Source organism: Oncorhynchus keta, unplaced genomic scaffold, assembly GCF_023373465.1.
Source record: "Oncorhynchus keta strain PuntledgeMale-10-30-2019 unplaced genomic scaffold, Oket_V2 Un_scaffold_13375_pilon_pilon, whole genome shotgun sequence".
Taxonomy (NCBI): Eukaryota; Metazoa; Chordata; class Actinopteri; order Salmoniformes; family Salmonidae; genus Oncorhynchus; species Oncorhynchus keta.
The window spans coordinates 13,024-39,219 of NW_026290772.1; the positions used below are offsets into that span (position 1 = coordinate 13,024).

Genomic DNA, 26,196 nt, shown 5'->3' on the forward strand with positions numbered 1-26,196 from the left:
TAATGCTGTAATAACAGTGTTACTATATGAACTGGTATAATGCTGTAGTAACAGTGTTACTATATGAACTGGTATAATGCTGTAGTAACAGTCTGTTACTATATGAACTGGTATAATGCTGTAATAACAGTCTGTTACTATATGAACTGGTATAATGCTGTAATAACAGTGTTACTATATGAACTGGTATAATGCTGTAACAGTGTTACTATATGAACTGGTATAATGCTGTAGTAACAGTGTTATTATATGAACTGGTATAATGCTGTAATAACAGTCCGTTACTATATGAACTGGTATAATGCTGTAATAACAGTGTTACTATATGAACTGGTATAATGCTGTAATAACAGTCCGTTACTATATGAACTGGTATAATGCTGTAATAACAGTCTGTTATTATATGAACTGGTATAATGCTGTAATAACAGTCCGTTACTATATGAACTGGTATAATGCTGTAATAACAGTGTTACTATATGAACTGGTATAATGCTGTAATAACAGTGTTACTATATGAACTGGTATAATGCTGTAGTAACAGTCCGTTACTATATGAACTGGTATAATGCTGTAATAACAGTCTGTTATTATATGAACTGGTATAATGCTGTAATAACAGTGTTACTATATGAACTGGTATAATGCTGTAATAACAGTCTGTTACTATATGAACTGGTATAATGCTGTAATAACAGTGTTACTATATGAACTGGTATAATGCTGTAATAACAGTGTTACTATATAAACTGGATCAGAACAGTTGTTCTCCAGGACCGAAGAGGAAGAACCCTGGTATAAAAGTAATTAAAAACACAAGGATCATTCACATTGTTTTATTGGTTAGGTCATCCAGCTACCTTACCGTTCAAATAGTTAAAATTATTTGAAATATAAATCTTCAAGGATAAAAGCCAAACTTCAAAAACTAAAACGAAAAAATATTATTTCACGAATGAAAAAAACAAAAACAAACTGAAAAGCTCCTAAACTAAAATGTAAAGCACAAAACGTCAGACAAAACCAAAACAGTCATTCCAATTTGTATCACTACACATATCATCATAATAATAATAATAATAATAATAATAAACATATTAATAAATGAATGTGTACAGCATCGATACAAAACATGTGCAGGAATAGATGAGACAGACTGGTGACACACATCATGATGGTTCTCACTCAACTGATCCACTCTCTTCATCTATTTATTTCACTTCTTTTCTCTGGGGTTTCCCAGGGCTTCTCCCAGGGGTGGGGTGTGAGTTAGGGTGGTGGGTGTTGTATTCTGTCGTAAGTAAGGCTTATGATGACGAAGACGAAGACGGCGGGTCTAGACACCGAAGGTGTTCTCTCCACTGTACGCCACGTATAAAAACCCGTCCTCGTCCTTCTCCTTCTCGTACAGCTGTCCCATGGTGATGCTGCAACGGGAGGTCACAACAAAACACAGAGAGGAGGAGGAGGAAATGGGAAAAAGTCAACAGACTGCGGCCCAAATGCAAACCTATTCCCTATACACGGCTCACCATAGGGCTCTGGTCAAAATGTAGTGCACTATGTAGGGGAGTAGGGTGCCATTTGGGACACACAGCCACATACTACTCAAGTGAACGGAGGGGATGGAATGCTATGTGGGGGAGTAGGGTGCCGTTTGGGACACACAGCCACATACTACTCAAGTGAACGGAGGGGATGGAATGCTATGTGGGGGAGTAGGGTGCCGTTTGGGACACACAGCCACATACTACTCAAGTGAACGGAGGGGATGGAATGCTATGTGGGGAGTAGGGTGCCGTTTGGGACACACAGCCACATACTACTCAAGTGAACGGAGGGGATGGAATGCTATGTGGGGGAGTAGGGTGCCGTTTGGGACACACAGCCACATACTAGTCAAGTGAACAGAGGGGATGGAATGCTATGTGGGGGAGTAGGGTGCCGTTGGGACACACAGCCACATACTACTCAAGTGAACAGAGGGGATGGAATGCTATGTGGGGAGTAGGGTGCCGTTTGGGACACACAGCCACATACTACTCAAGTGAACGGAGGGGATGGAATGCTATGTGGGGGAGTAGGGTGCCGTTTGGGACACACAGCCACATACTAGTCAAGTGAACAGAGGGGATGGAATGCTATGTGGGGGAGTAGGGTGCCGTTTGGGACACACAGCCACATACTACTCAAGTGAACGGAGGGGATGGAATGCTATGTAGGGGAGTAGGGTGCCGTTTGGGACACACAGCCACATACTAGTCAAGTGAACAGAGGGGATGGAATGCTATGTAGGGGAGTAGGGTGCCGTTTGGGACACACAGCCACATACTAGTCAAGTGAACAGAGGGGATGGAATGCTATGTGGGGGAGTAGGGTGCCGTTTGGGACACACAGCCACATACTACTCAAGTGAACGGAGGGGATGGAATGTTGCAGTAGGTCTAAACGCTGCTTAGTCCCCGTCAACAGAATGAAGCCATGTATCTGAAATACCAGTAGAGTGACTGGTATCAGCTGCAGGCTGTTTGGTCATGTCTGTTCATTGTTTACTGCGGTTGTGTTGACAGGACACTAATAAATCTTTAGGCAGGGATTCAACTCATAGAGCAGCGTGCTGGACAGCCCACAATGTGTCTTTTTAAAAGGGCGTTTTACCCAACGTTTTGCTGAGATCGCATTGATGGCTGAATCTGAATATACCTTTAAGGATGCTATAACGTGGATCTAACACCACCCAGATTGAATGTTAGCCTTCATTTACAACGCATTACGAAAGATTTCAGACCCTTGACTTTACCCACATTTTGTTACAGTCTTATTCTAATATGGATTAAATAAAATAATAAAAATACTCATCAATCTACACACAATACCCCATAACGACGTCACAATACCCCATAACGACATCACAATACCCCATAACGACATCACAATACCCCATAACGACATCACAATACCCCATAACGACATCACAATACCCCATAACGACATCACAATACCCCATAACGACGTCACAATACCCCATAACGACATCACAATACCCCATAACGACATCACAATACCCCATAACGACGTCACAATACCCCATAACGACGTCACAATACCCCATAACGACATCACAATAGCCCATAACGACATCACAATAGCCCATAACGACATCACAATCCGTGGGTTCAGACCAGGACCCAACCCAGCAGCCACTAGTATCCGTGGGTTCAGACCAGGACCCAACCCAGCAGCCACTAGTATCCGTGGGTTCAGACCAGGACCCAACCCAGCAGCCAATAGTATCCGTGGGTTCAGACCAGGACCCAACCCAGCAGCCAATAGTATCCATGGGTTCAGACCAGGACCTGGATGCTGTGTCTTATTGAGGACGAAACAAAGGTCAAAGGTCAAACTATGAACCCATGAGGAGTGGGCCCTTTAGAGCAGCTGGTGTGTGAGCTTGTCTACATGTATATCTATAACTCATGTCCCTGGTTAACCTGGTTAACCCACCAGCGTGTCTATACCTATACCTCATGTCCCTAGTTAACCTGGTTAACCCACCAGCGTGTCTATATCTATACCTCATGTCCCTAGTTAACCTGGTTAACCCACCAGCGTGTCTATACCTATACCTCATGTCCCTAGTTAACCTGGTTAACCCACCAGCGTGTCTATATCTATACCTCATGTCCCTAGTTAACCTGGTTAACCCACCAGCGTGTCTATACCTATACCTCATGTCCCTAGTTAACCTGGTTAACCCACCAGCGTGTCTATATCTATACCTCATGTCCCTAGTTAACCTGGTTAACCCACCAGCGTGTCTATACCTATACCTCATGTCCCTAGTTAACCTGGTTAACCCACCAGCGTGTCTATACCTATACCTCATGTCCCTAGTTAACCTGGTTAACCCACCAGCGTGTCTATATCTATACCTCATGTCCCTAGTTAACCTGGTTAACCCACCAGCGTGTCTATACCTATACCTCATGTCCCTAGTTAACCTGGTTAACCCACCAGCGTGTCTATATCTATACCTCATGTCCCTGGTTAACCTGGTTAACCCACCAGCGTGTCTATATCTATACCTCATGTCCCTGGTTAACCCACCAGTGTGTCTATATCTATAACTCATGTCCCTGGTTAACCTGGTTAACCCACCAGCGTGTCTATACCTATACCTCATGTCCCTAGTTAACCCACCAGCTTATCTATATCTATAACTCATGTCCCTGGTTAACCTGGTTAACCCACCAGCGTGTCTATACCTATACCTCATGTCCTCAGTTAACCTGGTTAACTCACCAGGTTGTCTACATCTATAACTCATGTCCCTAGTTAACCTGGTTAACTCACCAGGTTGTCTACATCTATAACTCATGTCCCTAGTTAACCTGGTTAACCCACCAGGTTGTCTACATCTATAACTCATGTCCCTAGTTAACCTGGTTAACCCACCAGCGTGTCTATATCTATACCTCATGTCCCTGGTTAACCCACCAGTGTGTCTATATCTATACCTCATGTCCCTAGTTAACCTGGTTAACCCACCAGCGTGTCTATACCTATACCTCATGTCCCTAGTTAACCCACCAGCGTGTCTATACCTATAACTCATGTCCCTGGTTAACCCACCAGCGTGTCTATACCTATAACTCATGTCCCTGGTTAACCTGGTTAACTCACCAGCGTGTCTATACCTATACCTCATGTCCCTAGTTAACCTGGTTAACCCACCAGCGTGTCTATACCTATACCTCATGTCCCTAGTTAACCTGGTTAACTCACCAGCGTGTCTATATCTATACCTCATGTCCCTAGTTAACCTGGTTAACCCACCAGCGTGTCTATACCTATACCTCATGTCCCTAGTTAACCTGGTTAACTCACCAGCGTGTCTATATCTATACCTCATGTCCCTAGTTAACCTGGTTAACCCACCAGCGTGTCTATATCTATACCTCATGTCCCTAGTTAACCTGGTTAACTCACCAGTGTGTCTATATCTATACCTCATGTCCCTGGTTAACCCACCAGTGTGTCTATACCTATACCTCATGTCCCTAGTTAACCTGGTTAACTCACCAGCGTGTCTATATCTATACCTCATGTCCCTGGTTAACCTGGTTAACCCACCAGCGTGTCTATATCTATACCTCATGTCCCTAGTTAACCTGGTTAACTCACCAGCGTGTCTATATCTATACCTCATGTCCCTGGTTAACCTGGTTAACTCACCAGCGTGTCTATATCTATACCTCATGTCCCTAGTTAACCTGGTTAACTCACCAGCGTGTCTATATCTATACCTCATGTCCCTGGTTAACCTGGTTAACTCACCAGCGTGTCTATATCTATACCTCATGTCCCTAGTTAACCTGGTTAACTCACCAGTGTGTCTATACCTATAACTCATGTCCCTAGTTAACCCACCAGCGTGTCTATACCTATACCTCATGTCCCTAGTTAACCTACCAGCGTGTCTATATCTATAACTCATGTCCCTAGTTAACCCACCAGTGTGTCTATATCTATACCTCATGTCCCTAGTTAACCTGGTTAACCCACCAGTGTGTCTATACCTATAACTCATGTCCCTGGTTAACCCACCAGCGTGTCTATATCTATAACTCATGTCCCTGGTTAACCTGGTTAACCCACCAGCGTGTCTATATCTATACCTCATGTCCCTAGTTAACCTGGTTAACCCACCAGCGTGTCTATATCTATACCTCATGTCCCTGGTTAACCTACCAGTGTGTCTATATCTATACCTCATGTCCCTGGTTAACCTGGTTAACCCACCAGCGTGTCTATATATATACCTCATGTCCCTGGTTAACCTACCAGCGTGTCTATATATATACCACATGTCCCTGGTTAACCTACCAGCGTGTCTATATATATACCACATGTCCCTGGTTAACCCACCAGCGTGTCTATATCTATACCTCATGTCCCTGGTTAACCTGGTTAACCCACCAGCGTGTCTATATCTATAACTCATGTCCCTGGTTAACCTGGTTAACCCACCAGCGTGTCTATACCTATACCTCATGTACCTAGTTAACCTGGTTAACCCACCAGCGTGTCTATACCTATACCTCATGTCCCTGGTTAACCTGGTTAACCCACCAGCGTGTCTATATCTATACCTCATGTCCCTAGTTAACCTGGTTAACCCACCAGCGTGTCTATACCTATACCTCATGTCCCTAGTTAACCTGGTTAACCCACCAGCGTGTCTATATCTATAACTCATGTCCCTGGTTAACCTGGTTAACCCACCAGCGTGTCTATACCTATACCTCATATCCCTAGTTAACCTGGTTAACCCACCAGCGTGTCTATATCTATACCTCATGTCCCTGGTTAACCTGGTTAACCCACCAGCGTGTCTATATCTATACCTCATGTCCCTAGTTAACCTGGTTAACCCACCAGCGTGTCTATATCTATAACTCATGTCCCTAGTTAACCTGGTTAACCCACCAGCGTGTATATACCTATACCTCATGTCCCTAGTTAACCCACCAGCGTGTCTATATCTATAACTCATGTCCCTAGTTAACCTGGTTAACCCACCAGCGTGTATATACCTATACCTCATGTCCCTAGTTAACCCACCAGCGTGTCTATATCTATACCACATGTCCCTGGTTAACCTGGTTAACCCACCAGCGTGTCTATATCTATAACTCATGTCCCTGGTTAACCTGGTTAACCCACCAGCGTGTCTATACCTATACCTCATGTCCCTAGTTAACCTGGTTAACCCACCAGCGTGTCTATATCTATACCTCATGTCCCTGGTTAACCCACCAGCGTGTCTATACCTATACCTCATGTCCCTAGTTAACCTGGTTAACCCACCAGCGTGTCTATATCTATACCACATGTCCCTGGTTAACCTGGTTAACCCACCAGCGTGTCTATATCTATAACTCATGTCCCTGGTTAACCTGGTTAACCCACCAGCGTGTCTATATCTATACCTCATGTCCCTGGTTAACCCACCAGCGTGTCTATATCTATACCACATGTCCCTGGTTAACCTGGTTAACTCACCAGCGTGTCTATATCTATAACTCATGTCCCTAGTTAACCCACCAGCGTGTCTATATCTATACCTCATGTCCCTAGTTAACCTGGTTAACCCACCAGTGTGTCTATATCTATAACTCATGTCCCTGGTTAACCCACCAGCGTGTCTATATTTATAACTCATGTCCCTGGTTAACCTGGTTAACCCACCAGCGTGTCTATATCTATAACTCATGTCCCTGGTTAACCCACCAGCGTGTCTATATTTATAACTCATGTCCCTGGTTAACCTGGTTAACCCACCAGCGTGTCTATATCTATAACTCATGTCCCTAGTTAACCCACCAGCGTGTCTATACCTATACCTCATGTCCCTAGTTAACCTGGTTAACCCACGAGCGTGTCTATATCTATAACTCATGTCCCTGGTTAACCTGGTTAACCCACCAGCGTGTCTATACCTATACCTCATGTCCCTAGTTAACCTGGTTAACCCACGAGCGTGTCTATATCTATAACTCATGTCCCTGGTTAACCTGGTTAACCCACCAGCGTGTCTATATCTATAACTCATGTCCCTGGTTAACCTGGTTAACCCACCAGCGTGTCTATATCTATACCTCATATCCCTGGTTAACCTGGTTAACCCACCAGCGTGTCTATACCTATAACTCATGTCCCTAGTTAACCTGGTTAACCCACCAGCGTGTCTATATCTATAACTCATGTCCCTAGTTAACCTGGTTAACCCACCAGCGTGTCTATATCTATACCTCATGTCCCTAGTTAACCTGGTTAACCCACCAGTGTGTCTATACCTATAACTCATGTCCCTGGTTAACCCACCAGCGTGTCTATATCTATAACTCATGTCCCTGGTTAACCTGGTTAACCCACCAGCGTGTCTATATCTATAACTCATGTCCCTGGTTAACCTGGTTAACCCACCAGCGTGTCTATATCTATACCTCATGTCCCTAGTTAACCTGGTTAACCCACCAGTGTGTCTATACCTATAACTCATGTCCCTGGTTAACCCACCAGCGTGTCTATATCTATAACTCATGTCCCTAGTTAACCTGGTTAACCCACCAGCGTGTCTATATCTATACCTCATATCCCTGGTTAACCTGGTTAACCCACCAGCGTGTCTATACCTATAACTCATGTCCCTAGTTAACCTGGTTAACCCACCAGCGTGTCTATATCTATAACTCATGTCCCTGGTTAACCTGGTTAACCCACCAGCGTGTCTATATCTATAACTCATGTCCCTAGTTAACCTGGTTAACCCACCAGCGTGTCTATATCTATAACTCATGTCCCTAGTTAACCTAGTTAACCCACCAGTGTGTCTATATCTATACCTCATGTCCCTGGTTAACCCACCAGCGTGTCTATATCTATAACTCATGTCCCTAGTTAACCTGGTTAACCCACCAGCGTGTCTATACCTATACCTCATGTCCCTGGTTAACCCACCAGCGTGTCTATATCTATAACTCATGTCCCTAGTTAACCTGGTTAACCCACCAGCGTGTCTATATCTATACCTCATGTCCCTGGTTAACCCACCAGCGTGTCTATATCTATAACTCATGTCCCTAGTTAACCTGGTTAACCCACCAGCGTGTCTATATCTATAACTCATGTCCCTGGTTAACCTACCAGCGTGTCTATATATATATACCTCATGTCCCTAGTTAACCTGGTTAACCCACCAGCGTGTCTATATCTATACCTCATGTCCCTGGTTAACCTGGTTAACTCACCAGCGTGTCTATATCTATACCTCATGTCCCTGGTTAACCTGGTTAACCCACCAGCGTGTCTATACCTATACCTCATGTCCCTAGTTAACCTGGTTAACCCACCAGCGTGTCTATACCTATACCTCATGTCCCTAGTTAACCTGGTTAACCCACCAGCGTGTCTATACCTATACCTCATGTCCCTGGTTAACCTGGTTAACCCACCAGCGTGTCTATACCTATACCTCATGTCCCTAGTTAACCCACCAGTGTGTCTATACCTATACCTCATGTCCCTAGTTAACCTGGTTAACCCACCAGCGTGTCTATATCTATACCTCATGTCCCTAGTTAACCTGGTTAACCCACCAGCGTGTCTATACCTATACCTCATGTCCCTAGTTAACCCACCAGCGTGTCTATATCTATAACTCATGTCCCTAGTTAACCTGGTAAAACCTAGCCTCCAGTATATTTATACCTCATGTCCCAGGTTAACCTGGTAAAACCTAGCCTCCAGTATATTTATACCTCATGTCCCTAGTTAACCTGGTAAAACCTAGCCTCCAGTATATATATACCTCATGTCCCTAGTTAACCTGGTAAAACCTAGCCTCCAGTATATTTATACCTCATGTCCCTAGTTAACCTGGTAAAACCTAGCCTCCAGTATATTTATACCTCATGTCCCTAGTTAACCTGGTAAAACCTAGCCTCCAGTATATTTATACCTCATGTCCCTAGTTAACCTGGTAAAACCTAGCCTCCAGTATATTTATACCTCATGTCCCTAGTTAACCTGGTAAAACCTAGCCTCCAGTATATTTGTGCTGTATGGTCAGTGTCTGACATCAATGGCTAAAAGCAGTCTTTTATCTATTTAACTTGGTGAAATATCGTTTTTCTAAAGGTGCCATTTCAGATGATTCCACTGAGTGCTTAGAGTTCCCGACCTGGACTGAGGCACGGTCTTATCGACGAAGAGGAAGATGGCCTTCTCCGAGGGCAGCTGGATGCGCTTCCTGATGATCCACATGAACTGGGCCACCGTGATGTCAGAGGGGACCAAATACTTCCTCTTGTCGATGTCCACAATCTGAGACCCAGACACCTTCTCCACGATCACCTACAAAACAGACAACACACAGTCAGGTCATATGGGATCTTTGTAAGTGTTCACATGAATTGCCCTCCTGGAACAATAAAGATTTACTGAATTGAAAGATATGACAGTGTTGGGATGTGCATCTTTCACAATCAAGACGATTCGATACACATCTAGATACAGGGACTCCATCACCATAGAGGAACCATGTGTATCTAGATACAGGGACTCCATCACCATAGAGGAACCATGTGTATCTAGATACAGGGACTCCAACACCATAGAGGAACCATGTGTATCTAGATACAGGGACTCCAACACCATAGAGGAACCATGTGTATCTAGATACAGGGACTCCATCACCATAGAGGAACCATATGGATTTAGATACAGGGACTCCATCACCATAGAGGAACCATGTGTATCTAGATACAGGGACTCCATCACCATAGAGAAACCATATGTATCTAGATACAGGGACTCCAACACCATAGAGGAACCATATGGATCTAGATACAGGGACTCCATCACCATAGAGGAACCATGTGTATCTAGATACAGGGACTCCAACACCATAGAGGAACCATATGGATTTAGATACAGGGACTCCATCACCATAGAGGAACCATGTGTATCTAGATACAGGGACTCCAACACCATAGAGGAACCATGTGTATCTAGATACAGGGACTCCAACACCATAGAGGAACCATGTGTATCTAGATACAGGGACTCCATCACCATAGAGGAACCATATGGATTTAGATACAGGGACTCCATCACCATAGAGGAACCATGTGTATCTAGATACAGGGACTCCATCACCATAGAGAAACCATATGTATCTAGATACAGGGACTCCAACACCATAGAGGAACCATATGGATTTAGATACAGGGACTCCATCACCATAGAGGAACCATGTGTATCTAGATACAGGGACTCCAACACCATAGAGGAACCATATGGATTTAGATACAGGGACTCCATCACCATAGAGGAACCATGTGTATCTAGATACAGGGACTCCAACACCATAGAGGAACCATATGTATCTAGATACAGGGACTCCAACACCATAGAGGAACCATATGGATTTAGATACAGGGATCTAGATACAGGGATCCATCACCATAGAGGAACCATATGGATTTAGATACAGGACTCCATCACCATAGAGGAACCATGTGTATCTAGATACAGGGACTCCATCACCATAGAGAAACCATATGTATCTAGATACAGGGACTCCAACACCATAGAGGAACCATATGGATTTAGATACAGGGACTCCATCACCATAGAGGAACCATGTGTATCTAGATACAGGGACTCCAACACCATAGAGGAACCATATGGATTTAGATACAGGGACTCCATCACCATAGAGGAACCATGTGTATCTAGATACAGGGACTCCAACACCATAGAGGAACCATGTGTATCTAGATACAGGGACTCCAACACCATAGAGGAACCATGTGTATCTAGATACAGGGACTCCAACACCATAGAGGAACCATATGGATTTAGATACAGGGACTCCATCACCATAGAGGAATCATGCGTTTTAGTTTGAAACGATTCGGTGCGATGCATTAACATGTGTTGCATAAAAACACATTCGTTTTCCATTCTAAATTAAAACCTGCTGCTGATGGAGCTCCTGAGGGCTGAGTGGGCTTCTGAGTGGGCTCCCGAGTGGGCTTCTGAGTGGGCTTCTGAGTGGGCTTCTGAGTGGGCTCCCGAGTGGGCTTCTGAGTGGGCTTCTGAGTGGGCTTCCGAGTGGGCTTCCGAGTGGGCTTCCGAGTGGGCTTCCGAGTGGGCTCCTGAGTGGGCTCCTGAGTGGGCTCCTGAGTGGGCTTCTGAGTGGGCTCCCGAGTGGGCTTCTGAGTGGGCTTCTGAGTGGGCTCCCGAGTGGGCTTCTGAGTGGGCTTCTGAGTGGGCTTCCGAGTGGGCTTCCGAGTGGGCTTCCGAGTGGGCTTCTGAGTGGGCTTCTGAGTGGGCTCCTGAGTGGGCTTCTGAGTGGGCTTCTGAGTGGGCTTCTGAGTGGTGTAGCGGTCAAGGGCACTGTGTCTCAGTGCAAGAGGCGAATACTATAGTCTCTTATTCGAATCCAGGCTGAATCACATCCGGCCGTGATTGGGAATCCCATAGGGCGGTGCACAATTGGCTCAGCGTCGGTCGGTGTAGGCCGTCATTGTAGCCTGATTTGTCTCCCTATTTTAGTCCTGAGATCACCATCAGCCACTAATGAACTTTTCATGTTTTGCTGATACATTTTTCAACGGCGGATAGATAACAATAACCTAGCAAATGACATGGGTTGTCCCTCAACTAATAAAGCCTACTGTCCAGCCAGGTCCCTCAACTAATAAAGCCTACTATCCAGCCAGGTCCCTCAACTAATAAAGCCTACTATCCAGCCAGGTCCCTCAACTAATAAAGCCTACTATCCAGCCAGGTCCCTCAACTAATAAAGCCTACTATCCAGCCAGGTCCCTCAACTAATAAAGCCTACTATCCAGCCAGGTCCCTCAACTAATAAAGCCTACTATCCAGCCAGGTCCCTCAACTAATAAAGCCTACTATCCAGCCAGGTCACCCAACTAATAAAGCCTACTATCCAGCCAGGTCCCTCAACTAATAAAGCCTACTATCCAGCCAGGTCCCTCAACTAATAAAGCCTACTATCCAGCCAGGTCCCTCAACTAATAAAGCCTACTATCCAGCCAGGTCTCTCAACTAATAAAGCCTACTATCCAGCCAGGTCACCCAACTAATAAAGCCTACTATCCAGCCAGGTCCCTCCACTAATAAAGCCTACTATCCAGCCAGGTCCCTCAACTAATAAAGCCTACTATCCAGCCAGGTCCCTCCACTAATAAAGCCTACTATCCAGCCAGGTCCCTCAACTAATAAAGCCTACTATCCAGCCAGGTCCCTCAACTAATAAAGCCTACTATCCAGCCAGGTCCCTCAACTAATAAAGCCTACTATCCAGCCAGGTCCCTCAACTAATAAAGCCTACTATCCAGCCAGGTCCCTCAACTAATAAAGCCTACTATCCAGCCAGGTCCCTCAACTAATAAAGCCTACTATCCAGCCAGGTCTCTCAACTAATAAAGCCTACTATCCAGCCAGGTCACCCAACTAATAAAGCCTACTATCCAGCCAGGTCCCTCCACTAATAAAGCCTACTATCCAGCCAGGTCCCTCAACTAATAAAGCCTACTATCCAGCCAGGTCCCTCCACTAATAAAGCCTACTATCCAGCCAGGTCCCTCAACTAATAAAGCCTACTATCCAGCCAGGTCCCTCAACTAATAAAGCCTACTATCCAGCCAGGTTCCTCAACTAATAAAGCCTACTATCCAGCCAGGTCCCTCAACTAATAAAGCCTACTATCCAGCCAGGTCCCTCAACTAATAAAGCCTACCATCCAGCCAGGTCACCCAACTAATAAAGCCTACTATCCAGCCAGGTCACCAAATAATAAAGCCTACTATCCAGCCAGGTTCCTCAACTAATAAAGCCTACTATCCAGCCAGGTCCCTCAACTAATAAAGTCTACTATCCAGCCAGGTCCCTCAACTAATAAAGCCTACTATCCAGCCAGGTCCCTCAACTAATAAAGCCTACTATCCAGCCAGGTCCCTCAACTAATAAAGTCTACTATCCAGCCAGGTCCCTCAACTAATAAAGTCTACTATCCAGCCAGGTCCCTCAACTAATAAAGCCTACTATCCAGCCAGGTCCCTCAACTAATAAAGCCTACTATCCAGCCAGGTCCCTCAACTAATAAAGCCTATTATCCAGCCAGGTCCCTCAACTAATAAAGCCTACTATCCAGCCAGGTCCCTCAACTAATAAAGCCTACTATCCAGCCAGGTCCCTCAACTAATAAAGCCTACTATCCAGCCAGGTCCCTCAACTAATAAAGCCTACTATCCAGCCAGGTCCCTCAACTAATAAAGCCTACCATCCAGCCAGGTCACCCAACTAATAAAGCCTACCATCCAGCCAGGTCACCCAACTAATAAAGCCTACTATCCAGCCAGGTCCCTCAACTAATAAAGCCTACTATCCAGCCAGGTCCCTCAACTAATAAAGCCTACTATCCAGCCAGGTCCCTCAACGAATAAAGCCTACTACCCAGCCAGGTCCCTCAACTAATAAAGCCTACTATCCAGCCAGGTCCCTCAACTAATAAAGCCTACTATCCAGCCAGGTCCCTCAACTAATAAAGCCTACTATCCAGCCAGGTCTCTCAACTAATAAAGCCTACTATCCAGCCAGGTCCCTCAACTAATAAAGCCTACTATCCAGCCAGGTCCCTCAACTAATAAAGCCTACTATCCAGCCAGGTCCCTCAACTAATAAAGCCTACTATCCAGCCAGGTCCCTCAACTAATAAAGCCTACTATCCAGCCAGGTCCCTCAACTAATAAAGCCTACTATCCAGCCAGGTCCTCAACTAATAAAGCCTACTATCCAGCCAGGTCCCTCAACTAATAAAGCCTACTATCCAGCCAGGTCCCTCAACTAATAAAGCCTACTATCCAGCCAGGTCCCTCAACTAATAAAGCCTACTATCCAGCCAGGTCCCTCAACTAATAAAGCCTACTATCCAGCCAGGTCCCTCAACTAATAAAGCCTACTATCCAGCCAGGTCCCTCAACTAATAAAGCCTACTATCCAGCCAGGTCCCTCAACTAATAAAGCCTACTATCCAGCCAGGTCCCTCAACTAATAAAGCCTACTATCCAGCCAGGCCCCTCAACTAATAAAGCCTACTGTCCAGCCAGGTCACCCAACTAATAAAGCCTACTATCCAGCCAGGTCCCTCAACTAATAAAGCCTACTATCCAGCCAGGTCCCTTAACTAATAAAGCCTACTATCCAGCCAGGTCACCCAACTAATAAAGCCTACTATCCAGCCAGGTCCCTCAACTAATAAAGCCTACTATCCAGCCAGGTCCCTCAACTAATAAAGCCTACTATCCAGCCAGGTCCCTCAACTAATAAAGCCTACTATCCAGCCAGGTCCCTCAACTAATAAAGCCTACTATCCAGCCAGGTCCCTCAACTAATAAAGCCCATATCCAGCCAGGTCCCTCAACTAATAAAGCCTACTATCCAGCCAGGTCACCCAACTAATAAAGCCTACTATCCAGCCAGGTCACCCAACTAATAAAGCCTACTATCCAGCCAGGTCCCTCAACTAATAAAGCCTACTATCCAGCCAGGTCCCTCAACTAATAAAGCCTACTATCCAGCCAGGTCCCTCAACTAATAAAGCCTACTATCCAGCCAGGTCCCTCAACTAATAAAGCCTACTATCCAGCCAGGTCCCTCAACTAATAAAGCCTACTATCCAGCCAGGTCCCTCAACTAATAAAGCCTACTATCCAGCCAGGTCCCTCAACTAATAAAGCCTACTATCCAGCCAGGTCCCTCAACTAATAAAGCCTACCATCCAGCCAGGTCACCCAACTAATAAAGCCTACTATCCAGCCAGGTCACCCAACTAATAAAGCCTACTATCCAGCCAGGTCCCTCAACTAATAAAGCCTACTATCCAGCCAGGTCCCTCAACTAATAAAGCCTACTATCCAGCCAGGTCCCTCAACGAATAAAGCCTACTACCCAGCCAGGTCCCTCAACTAATAAAGCCTACTATCCAGCCAGGTCCCTCAACTAATAAAGCCTACTATCCAGCCAGGTCCCTCAACTAATAAAGCCTACTATCCAGCCAGGTCCTCAACTAATAAAGCCTACTATCCAGCCAGGTCCCTCAACTAATAAAGCCTACTATCCAGCCAGGTCCCTCAACTAATAAAGCCTACTATCCAGCCAGGTCCCTCAACTAATAAAGCCTACTATCCAGCCAGGTCCCTCAACTAATAAAGCCTACTATCCAGCCAGGTCCCTCAACTAATAAAGCCTACTATCCAGCCAGGTCCCTCAACTAATAAAGCCTACTATCCAGCCAGGTCCCTCAACTAATAAAGCCTACTATCCAGCCAGGTCCCTCAACTAATAAAGCCTACTATCCAGCCAGGTCCCTCAACTAATAAAGCCTACTATCCAGCCAGGTCCCTCAACTAATAAAGCCTACTATCCAGCCAGGTCCCTCAACTAATAAAGCCTACTATCCAGCCAGGTCCCTCAACTAATAAAGCCTACTATCCAGCCAGGTCCCTCAACTAATAAAGCCTACTATCCAGCCAGGCCCCTCAACTAATAAAGCCTACTGTCCAGCCAGGTCCCCAACTAATAAAGCCTACTATCCAGCCAGGTCCCTCAACTAATAAAGCCTACTATCCAGCCAGGTCCCTTAACTAATAAAGCCTACTATCCAGCCAGGTCACCCAACTAATAAAGCCTACTATCCAGCCAGGTCCCTCAACTAATAAAGCCTACTATCCAGCCAGGTCCCTCAACTAATAAAGCCTACTATCCAGCCAGGTCCCTCAACTAATAAAGCCTACTATCCAGCCAGGTCCCTCAACTAATAAAGCCTACTATCCAGCCAGGTCCCTCAACTAATAAAGCCTATATCCAGCCAGGTCCCTCAACTAATAAAGCCTACTATCCAGCCAGGTCCCCAACTAATAAAGCCTACTATCCAGCCAGGTCACCTCAACTAATAAAGCCTACTATCCAGCCAGGTCCCTCAACTAATAAAGCCTACTATCCAGCCAGGTCCCTCAACTAATAAAGCCTACTATCCAGCCAGGTCCCTCAACTAATAAAGCCTACTATCCAGCCAGGTCCCTCAACTAATAAAGCCTACTATCCAGCCAGGTCCCTCAACTAATAAAGCCTACTATCCAGCCAGGTCCCTCAACTAATAAAGCCTACTGTCCAGCCAGGTCCCTCAACTAATAAAGCCTACTATCCAGCCAGGTTCCTCAAGTAATAAAGCCTACTGTCCAGTCAGGTCCCTCAACTAATAAAGCCTACCATCCAGCCAGGTCCCTCAACTAATAAAGCCTACTGTCCAGCCAGGTCCCTCAACTAATAAAGCCTACCATCCAGCCAGGTCCCTCAACTAATAAAGCCTACTATCCAGCCAGGTCCCTCAACTAATAAAGCCTACTATCCAGCCAGGTCCCTCAACTAATAAAGCCTACTATCCAGCCAGGTCCCTCAACTAATAAAGCCTACTATCCAGCCAGGTCCCTCAACTAATAAAGCCTACTATCCAGCCAGGTCCCTCAACTAATAAAGCCTACTATCCAGCCAGGTCCCTCAACTAATAAAGCCTACTATCCAGCCAGGTCCCTCAACTAATAAAGCCTACTATCCAGCCAGGTCCCTCAACTAATAAAGCCTACAATCCAGCCAGGTCCCTCAACTAATAAAGCCTACTATCCAGCCAGGTCCCTCAACTAATAAAGCCTACTATCCAGCCAGGTCCCTCAACTAATAAAGCCTACTATCCAGCCAGGTCCCTCAACTAATAAAGCCTACTATCCAGCCAGGTCCCTCAACTAATAAAGCCTACTATCCAGCCAGGTCCCTCAACTAATAAAGCCTACTATCCAGCCAGGTCACCCAACTAATAAAGCCTACTATCCAGCCAGGTCCCTCAACTAATAAAGCCTACTATCCAGCCAGGTCCCTCAACTAATAAAGCCTACTATCCAGCCAGGTCCCTCAACTAATAAAGCCTACTATCCAGCCAGGTCACCCGTCATACAAGTCAGTGTTTGACGTCTGTCCATGTCTGAGGATGTCGAGAGATGACGTGGAAACTGGCCTCTAGGGGGCAACAGTGAGCGTTGTTACCTTCAAGATGGTCCTTCTGTGGCTCAGTTGGTAGAGCATGGCGCTTATCAGGTCCCCTCAGGGTAGTGGGTTCGATTCCCGGGACCACCCATACGTAGAATGTATGCACACATGACTGTAAGTCGCTTTGGATAAAAGCGTCAGCTAAATGGCATATATTATTATATTATATTATTATTATATTATATATTATATATTATATTATTATTCAAGAAGGCTTTGGTTTTGCTACAGGTGTTGTGGACGGGACCTTAAGACCTTAAGCATCTACCTCTGGAACCAGAGCATGTTCAAATCCAGCGATAAACAACTTTCTATCTTTTTGTTTTCAGCCAATCCTTTTTTTATTTGATTTATTTCACCTTTATTTAACCAGGGAGGCAAGTTGAGAACAAGTTCTCATTTACAATTGTGACCTGGCCAAGATAAAGCAAAGCAGTTCGACAGATACAACGACACAGAGTTACACATGGAGTAAAACAAACATACAGTCAATAATACAGTAGAACAATGTGCCTATATACAATGTGAGCAAATGAGGTGAGATAAGGGAGGTAAAGGCAAAAAAAGGCCATGGTGGCAAAGTAAATACAATATAGCAAGTAAAAAATAAAAAATAAAAAAATAATCCTAAACCTTAATGCCTAAACTTAACCATAGACCGATAGCGCAGTAACAAAACACTTTGAAATTGGACGTTTCAGAAACATGAATGAATGTCTAATTCTGACATGAGACTGTGAGAGTTTGTTGATAATATTACGGAAGCCATTTTAGCATTTGAATGCTGTAAGTGCCGCGCAGATGTACAAGCTCAGGAACAGGCCCCCTGCCTTTGGGTTGGTCAGCGTGTGAAACGGGACCCAGTGCACAGGTTGACCCAGGCTACTGATGTTCGGTATGTAAAATGACTCCTATGTCTTTATTTCCTTTATATAAAATTTGTAAAAAAATTAAAAACACGTTTTCACTTTGTCATTACAGTGTGTAGATGGGTGAGATTTAAAAAATATATTCTTTCCATTTTGAATTCAGGCTGTAACAAGAAACTGTGTAATAAGTCAAGGGGTATGAATACTTTCTGAAGGCTCTTGACACGAATGATGAGCTGTATTTTCAGAAGATAGAAATAATATAATATGATGCAAAAAAAATAAAAAAAATAATGTGAACCGGCGATTCCTAATGTTTTCTGACCGATGCTATGCTACATTTGGATCGGTTTGGGGTCCACTTGTGTCACGACTTCCGCAAAAGTCGGTCCCCCTCCTTGTTTCGGGCGGCGGTCGACGTCGCCGGCCTTCTAGCCGCCGCCGATCCACTTTTCATTTTCCATTTGTTTTGTCTTTGTCTTATCACACCTGGCTTCACTCAACCAATCACCTGTTTATTATTTAACCCTCTGTTCCCCCATGTTGTGTTTGTGAGTGATTGTTTATTGTAATTCGGTCCGTCTTTGTGGGCTCGTGACCCCCATGTTGTGTTTGTGAGTGATTGTTTATTGTAATTCGGTCCGTCTTTGTGGGCTCGTGATGTTACTTTGTATATTTTTTGTCTTTTTTGAGTAAAGTACGTTTGGTTACTCATATCTGCTGTGCTGCGCCTGCCTCTCTACACCAGCTACACACCTTTAACAACTTGCATCTTACACATTTTGAATTGGGGACCGATGTGCATCGGTGAATCATTACAGCCTGATGAGACACAGGCATTAAAATAAAATTCACTGTTACATTATAATAACTATGTTATAACGATGCGTGAAACACGTTTATAAAGTTATTTTAACAACAAAAACATCCCGCTGTACCTAATATCATTAATAACCATTAGACGTAGGAGTTATAGCATAGCAGGGCTCAGGGCTAAATGGACATTCCTTCGGTCCCTACAGAGTTAGGTCAAATCATTTTCTGTACCTTACCTGAAATAATATGCCTCTCGGGCAATTCAAACTGATTGAGGCGCCTTTTTACTGAAGAATGTGCTTAGTTTCTATTATAGTGTTTTGGTATATATCTGTTTTGCATTTCATATTGATGTGTTTATTTTCCATCTGTAAAAGAGACATTGGTCTCAGCATGACTCCCTGTCAAAACTAAAAAGGTACAACAATACACCCAACACCCAGTGAAAACCCGTCTCACTCACCGGAACCCTATCTGGGTACTTGCTGCGTATTTTGGCCGACTCTATACACCGATGTTCTGTTGAGAAGAAGAGATGGATTGAGAGATGTTGTGAAGGGTGTTACACTGTCATCGGTACAGTAATACAGCATGTTTCAGACACTCCTAGCTCCCGGGAGGGTAGGCGTTTTGCTCCAGCTTTTACTCTAAACCAGCTGATTCAGCTAATCAAGAACCTTAAGAGCCACTTAGATTAGTAGAATAGGCTGGTGCCCCCTGACCTACTCAGTTCAGCAAAGAGCAGGGTTGTGTCCCAAAATGCCTCCCCCCTATTCCCTGTGTGGTGCACTACTTTTAACCAAGGCTCTGGTCAAAAGTAGTGCACTATATAGGGAATAGGGTTCCATTTGGAACTCACAGTCTTGGGTGGCTGTGACAGGAGGATCAACATTTGACGAGAGGTCACATGACGTTGCCTGACCGAGATCCACAGGCATCAGCAGCAGCTGTTGGACACCAGATGCACTCTGGGTAATCACTAGCAAAAGCTGCCAATTCACTGGGCTAAATATGTCAATATTTCCCCTAGGCTACTTCTCTATGTGTCAATCTAACACATAAACCATACAGGTGTGGCCTAAATCCAAATTATGTAACAAAAGGGAAAAGAAAACTCTGGAATAGACTTTTGTTAAAATATATAAATAATTGTTGCCATGTTATGTAAGAATATTTCAGCCAAAAATCGTTGTAATGTTATCACAATAATAACCCAATGTTCAGGGGATATGCCATGCGCCAGGAGCAAAGAAGGATCGAGACAACATTTTGACAACTGTTTGTTAGAACAGAATAGGCCTAGTTCTATTTGACATTATATATTTACTTTCAACGTCACGATCATATCAGTTGTCATGTCAATAGGAACGACAAGTCCGGGAATCGAGGTGATTCAAAATTAAAACGCATAGCACATTTAACCAATAAAACAACCAATCCATTAGCAATATTTGACTGATGTCTTTTAAACAAGACATTAAGTAACGTCGACATACAATTTCGATTAACTTCGTAGTGTTATTTTGTAGCCAAAGGACTCAACAACATCTGAGCGGCTAGGTCACTACAGTCAGCCAATGTTAGTGCAGAAAAGTAGCCAATCATAATCAGTAAATTACATTTAAAAAAAGAAGAATACAGAGGAGATACATATTTGTTCCTATTTTGACAATTTTGTTATTTGCCTGTTATGAAACAAGTAACCCCCTTTACCCAGGGAATGATCCTCTTTGAACATCCATTTCATGGTGGCTGATTCCGGGAGAGTTTGCTCGATGCGCAGTAAAATCGTAGAGGGTTGCTGAGGAATCAGACAGTGACAAGAAAAAAAAAGAAATATTGCTATTGCTGTATTCCTAAAACTCAAAACAATGTAAAAATGTTGAGCAAGAACGTCAACAATGTAGCAAAACAAGTCTCAGTCGGCCTCAGCGCTTCCCAGGCGATGCCGTCACTATGGGACTGTACCATCTCATCGCAGGGGACGGAGGCTGATTCGAGTGGGTGCGGTTCAGAGGACACACATGCTGCGCAGATTATCAGATCTTTACAACGCCTCGGTGTTTAACGTTTGCGCGTTTAACGTCCAATCACCAATCCACACGATAAAGACGTAGCCAACAGTCTGCTGTAACCTAGAGCAGGTCTGTGCAGAGTTTGTATCTCTGGAACATATCTAGGATCTCAGTCTACTTTCGTTCTTTTTTTTAAAGGTACTTGCTGTTCTGGATCATTCCAACTCAACTTTACCCCTTTGAATTTACATTTAAAATGGTTAATGTTAGGGTAAGGGCTCTGGTTAAATTTTAGGGTAAGGGCTAGGATTTAGGTTATAGACGTCCCAAAGATCCCGGATAGCATTATAATTTTTAAAAACATTACATTCTGGTCTAGAAGCTGGAGACTCTTACCTCCCTCACTAGCTTTAAGCACCAGCTGTCAGAGCAGATCACTGCACCTGTACATAGCTCATTTGTAAATAGCCCATCCAATATACCTCATCCCCATTCTGTATTTATTTATTTATTTATCTTGTTCCTTTGCACCCCAGTATCTCTACTTGCACATTTATCTTCTGCACACCCTACCATTCCAGTGTTTAATTGCTATATTGTAATTACTTCACCACCATGGCCTATTTATTGCCCTTACCTCTCTTATCCTACCTCATTTGCACACACTGTATATAGATTTTTCTACTGTATTATTGATTGTATGTTTGTTTATTCCATGTGTAACTGTGTTGTTGTATGTGTCGAACTGCTTTGCTTTGCAAATAAGAACTTGTTCTCAACTAGCCAACCTGGTTAAATAAAGGTGAACTAAAAAATAAAATAGTTTATGACAGATGCCTGAGCTGATGAGCAAGTGATTTGTACTTGAAACCCCATTATATCTCCATAAATCCTCTCTATTTTCTCACCCTTTTCATGGGATAAAGTAAGGCAATGATTCACATAGGAATATCATAGATATGTTGTTTGGGCGGCATCCCACTAGAGAGTTACATACGGAATCATACATAAGACTGATTGAAATAGAATCCCAGTGGACACACTCGTCATTATTCTGGGCCTTCAAAGTAGGCTTCAGTAACAGCACTATGGGACTGTACCATCAGCTGGTCCTTTATTCAGTCACTCTCACCCCCCTCCTTTATTCAGTCACTCTCACCCCCCCTCCTTTATTCAGTCACTCTCCCCCCCCCCTCCTTTATTCAGTCACTCTCACTCCCCCTCCTTTATTCAGTCACTCTCACCCCTCACTCCTTTATTCAGTCACTCTCACCCCCTCCTTTATTCAGTCACTCTCACCCCCCTCCTTTATTCAGTCACTCTCACCCCCTCCTTTATTCAGTCACTCTCACCCCCCTCCTTTATTCAGTCACTCTCACCCCCTCCTTTATTCAGTCACTCTCACCCCCTCCTTTATTCAGTCACTCTCACCCCCCTCCTTTATTCAGTCACTCTCACCCCACCCTCCTTTATTCAGTCACTCTCACCCCCTCCTTTATTCAGTCACTCTCACCCCCTCCTTTATTCAGTCACTCTCACCCCTCCTTTATTCAGTCACTCTCACCCCTCCTTTATTCAGTCACTCTCAGTCACTCACCCTCCTTTATTCTGCCCCCCCCAGCTCCATCAGGCAACAGGAGAATCTGTAGCTGGACGGTTTGAAGCAGTTTAATCCGTGCTCTGATTGGAGTGTTATTGCCATGTAAAGGCCATAACCCAGCTCTATTATTTATCCCTAATTGTTTTATTATAAGTATGTGCTAATAGTATTGGTTGTATAACATGTACAGACAGGTATTCAGATATCAGCAGTGCTTTAGTATGTGGTGATACAGAATGAGGATAATACAACACACGACAGTAATCTACTATTATTATTATACAGTAACTTTACAGTGTAGTGTGGTTGACTTGCCAGCCTCTGTAACACTCGCTGTCACCAGGTTTTCCAGAAATCCAGGTTGGATTTCCTACTTATACCATCCTGATTCCCAGAATCTTCCAGCTGGGATTTCTGGAAAACTTCAACATTTTTGTGGGGGAGAGTTTCCAGAATTTTTCACTTTGACATAATCCAAACTGTATTCTCGTGAACTAGCCTGATCATGCGATAGCTCGCCATTCTGTTTCATCTCAAGGAAGCCCCGAGATCAGGTTGGTTCTACGAGGTTATCAAAACTGTGTATACACCCACAGGAGGTTGGTGGCTCCTTAATTGGGGAGGATTGGCTCGTGGTAATGACTGGAGCGGAATCTATGGAATGGTACCAAATACCATCTAACGCATGGTTTCCATGGTTTCCAGGTGTTTGATGCCGTTCCATTTGCTCCGGTCCGGTCATTATTATGAGCAGCAGTCTCAGTCTCCTGTGATATGTAGGTTGTGTTGATGTCAAAATGGCAACCCCATTATCAACCAATCAGGAGTTCTGGAAAACCTGGGAAATTTGCGGAAAGTTACTAGAATTTTACAACCCTGGTTTTGTTGATCTCAAACAGTTTCCCCTTTTACTATCCTCAGCTTTCAGCTGGTTATCAGGGAGGAGGGGTTATCAGCCTTCAGCTGGTTATCAGAGGGAGGAGGGGTTATTAGCCTTCAGCTGGTTATCAGGGAGGAGGGGTTATCAGCCTTCAGCTGGTTATCGGGGAGGAGCTGTTATCAGCCTTCAGCTGGATATCAGGGAGGAGGGGTCATCAGCTTTCAGCTGGTTATCAGAGGGAGGGGTTACCAGCCTTCAGCTGGTTATCAGAGAGGAGGGGTTATCAGCCTTCAGCTGGTTGTCAGGGAGGAGGGGTTATCAGCCTTCAGCTGGTTGTCAGGGAGGAGGGGTTATCAGCCTTCAGCTGGTTGTCAGGGAGGGGAGGCTGGTTATCAGCCTTCAGCTGGTTATCAGCTGGATCAGGGAGGGGTTACCAGCCTTCAGCTGGTTATCAGGGAGGAGGGGTTACCAGCCTTCAGCTGGTTATCAGGGAGGAGGGGTTACCAGCCTTCAGCTGGTTATCAGGGAGGAGGGGTTACCAGAGGGAGGGGTTACCAGCCTTCAGCTGGTTATCAGGGAGGAGGGGTTACCAGCCTTCAGCTGGTTCAGGGAGGAGGGGTTATCAGCCTTCAGCTGGTTCAGGGAGGAGGGGTTACCAGCCTTCAGCTGGTTGTCAGGGAGGAGAGATCCTCAGACTTCAGCTGGTTATCAGGGAGGAGGGGTTATCAGCCTTCAGCTGGTTCAGGGAGGAGGGGTTACCAGCCTTCAGCTGGTTCAGGGAGGAGGGGTTATCAGGGAGGAGGGGTTACCAGCCTTCAGCTGGTTCAGGGAGGAGGGGTTATCAGCCTCCAGCTGGTTCAGGGAGGAGGGGTTATCAGGGAGGAGGGGTTACCAGCCTTCAGCTGGTTCAGGGAGGAGGGGTTACCAACAATACAACTAAAAACAAATGTTTGTGTGTCCTCCTCCCATGAATAGTTTTTAATCTGTTTTTTAAAGGGAAGGGAGTTCCATGCAATCACAGCTCTGTATAAAGCCTTGAATTAGTTCTGGACTTGGGGACTGTGAAGAGACCCCTGGTGGCATGTCTTTGTGGGTTATGTATGGGGTGTCTCTGCTGGGTGTTATTTGATTATGCAAATAATCTGGAATGTTCATTCCAGTAGTATTTATCATTAAAACAAACAGAAGAGAAGCAGTTCATCTCTTGTCAACCCTCAACCAGGAAAGACTGGGATGCATGTTGTTGATGTTAGTTCTGTACGTGTAGTTAAGGGCAAGGCGTGCTGCTCTGTTTTGAGACAGCTGTTCACTCTTAGAAAATAGGGCTCCAAAACCATTCTTCAAATGTCCACATAGGAGAACCCTTTTTGGTTCTATGTGAAAACAATTTTTTGGTTCCAGGTAGAAATCATTTTATGAAAAGGTTCTTATTGGAACCAAAAGAGTTCTACCTGGAACCAACAAGCGTTCTTCAAAGGGTTCTCCTTTGGTTCTAAATGGTTTTAGGTTCTAGATAGCACCTTTAAGAGGGTAGCTTTGCTAGATTCCTCCTTTGCTCCACCTGACCATATTACCGGACAGTAATCAACATGAGACCAGAACAGAGTCTGAACAACTAGTGCAGTTTATTGATGTTTCAAAACGCAGAACATCTTTTATAACAGACATACCTCTCCCCATCTTCACAACAACTCTGTCAATTTGATTTGACCATAATAACCGACCATCCACTGTTATACTTAAGCAATAAGGTGCGGGGGGGTTTATGGACAATTTGACGGCTAAGGGCTGTTCTTAAGCACGACGCAATGCGGAGTTCCTGGTTACAGCTTTTAGCCGTGGAATATTGGCCATTTACCACAAACCCCCGAGGTGCCTTATTGCTATTATAAACTGGTTACCAACGTAATTGGAAGAGTCCAAATAAATGTTTTGTCATATCCGTGGTATACCACGGCTGTTAGCCAATCAGCATTCAGGGCTCAAGCACCCAGTTTATAAGTAGGAATTTAGCTTCCCAACTTGCTCAACGGTCACACCCTTTATACACAACTCTAGCTGAGGTTTAGGTCTTAGAGAATGTTTTTATTACTAAACACCTGATACTAATGTGTAGCGTGTGGAATCATCTGCATACGTAGTCATTCTAGCTTTGTGTTTAAGACCAGTGGCAAATCATTTGTAAAAATAGAGAAGAGTAACTGGTCCAAGGAAACTACCCTGAGGGACACCGCACTTTACATATCTGATGTTAGAGAAGCTTCCACTGAAGAACACTCTCTGGGTTCTATTGGAGAAATCATTATCCAAGGGTCATCA

At 44.6% G+C, this 26,196-nt stretch overlaps 2 protein-coding genes and 1 long non-coding RNA gene across 16 annotated transcripts; 1 reads left to right on the forward strand and 2 right to left on the reverse strand.

The window, feature by feature from the left end:
• Positions 1–820: 820 nt before the first annotated feature.
• Positions 821–21,354, reverse strand: LOC127927362 (gamma-aminobutyric acid receptor-associated protein-like 2). Its single transcript, XM_052513653.1, has 4 exons — positions 21,096–21,354; positions 19,846–19,901; positions 9,746–9,918; positions 821–1,427 (listed from the first exon to the last, which is right to left on the reverse strand). The coding sequence occupies exons 1-4, from the start codon at positions 21,127–21,129 to the stop codon at positions 1,337–1,339; spliced, it is 354 nt and encodes a 117-aa protein (XP_052369613.1). The 5' UTR covers positions 21,130–21,354; the 3' UTR covers positions 821–1,336.
• Positions 1,996–6,908, reverse strand: LOC127927361 (uncharacterized). Of its 8 annotated transcripts, none has more exons than XM_052513649.1 (5): positions 6,741–6,908; positions 5,925–5,993; positions 5,052–5,171; positions 4,518–4,958; positions 1,996–4,085 (listed from the first exon to the last, which is right to left on the reverse strand). In XM_052513649.1, the coding sequence occupies exons 1-5, from the start codon at positions 6,893–6,895 to the stop codon at positions 3,404–3,406; spliced, it is 1,467 nt and encodes a 488-aa protein (XP_052369609.1). In that variant the 5' UTR covers positions 6,896–6,908; the 3' UTR covers positions 1,996–3,403. The 8 variants fall into 8 exon arrangements, with proteins under 8 accessions (XP_052369609.1, XP_052369606.1, XP_052369611.1 ...); XM_052513646.1 differs by lacking the exon at positions 5,925–5,993 and adding an exon at positions 5,646–5,747 and having other exon boundaries at positions 5,052–5,375; positions 6,663–6,908; XM_052513651.1 differs by lacking the exons at positions 4,518–4,958; positions 5,052–5,171; positions 5,925–5,993 and adding exons at positions 4,290–4,484; positions 5,646–5,747; positions 6,324–6,452 and having other exon boundaries at positions 1,996–3,542; positions 6,504–6,908.
• Positions 11,073–17,698, forward strand: LOC127927363 (uncharacterized). Of its 7 annotated transcripts, XR_008127208.1 has the most exons (6): positions 11,073–12,599; positions 13,280–13,381; positions 14,706–14,739; positions 15,011–15,180; positions 15,385–15,452; positions 17,388–17,698. It is a non-coding gene; the product is annotated as an uncharacterized LOC127927363 (long non-coding RNA). The 7 variants fall into 7 exon arrangements; XR_008127205.1 differs by lacking the exons at positions 14,706–14,739; positions 15,385–15,452; positions 17,388–17,698 and adding an exon at positions 13,925–13,958 and having other exon boundaries at positions 15,011–15,378; XR_008127203.1 differs by lacking the exons at positions 15,385–15,452; positions 17,388–17,698 and having other exon boundaries at positions 15,011–15,378.
• Positions 21,355–26,196: the final 4,842 nt, after the last annotated feature.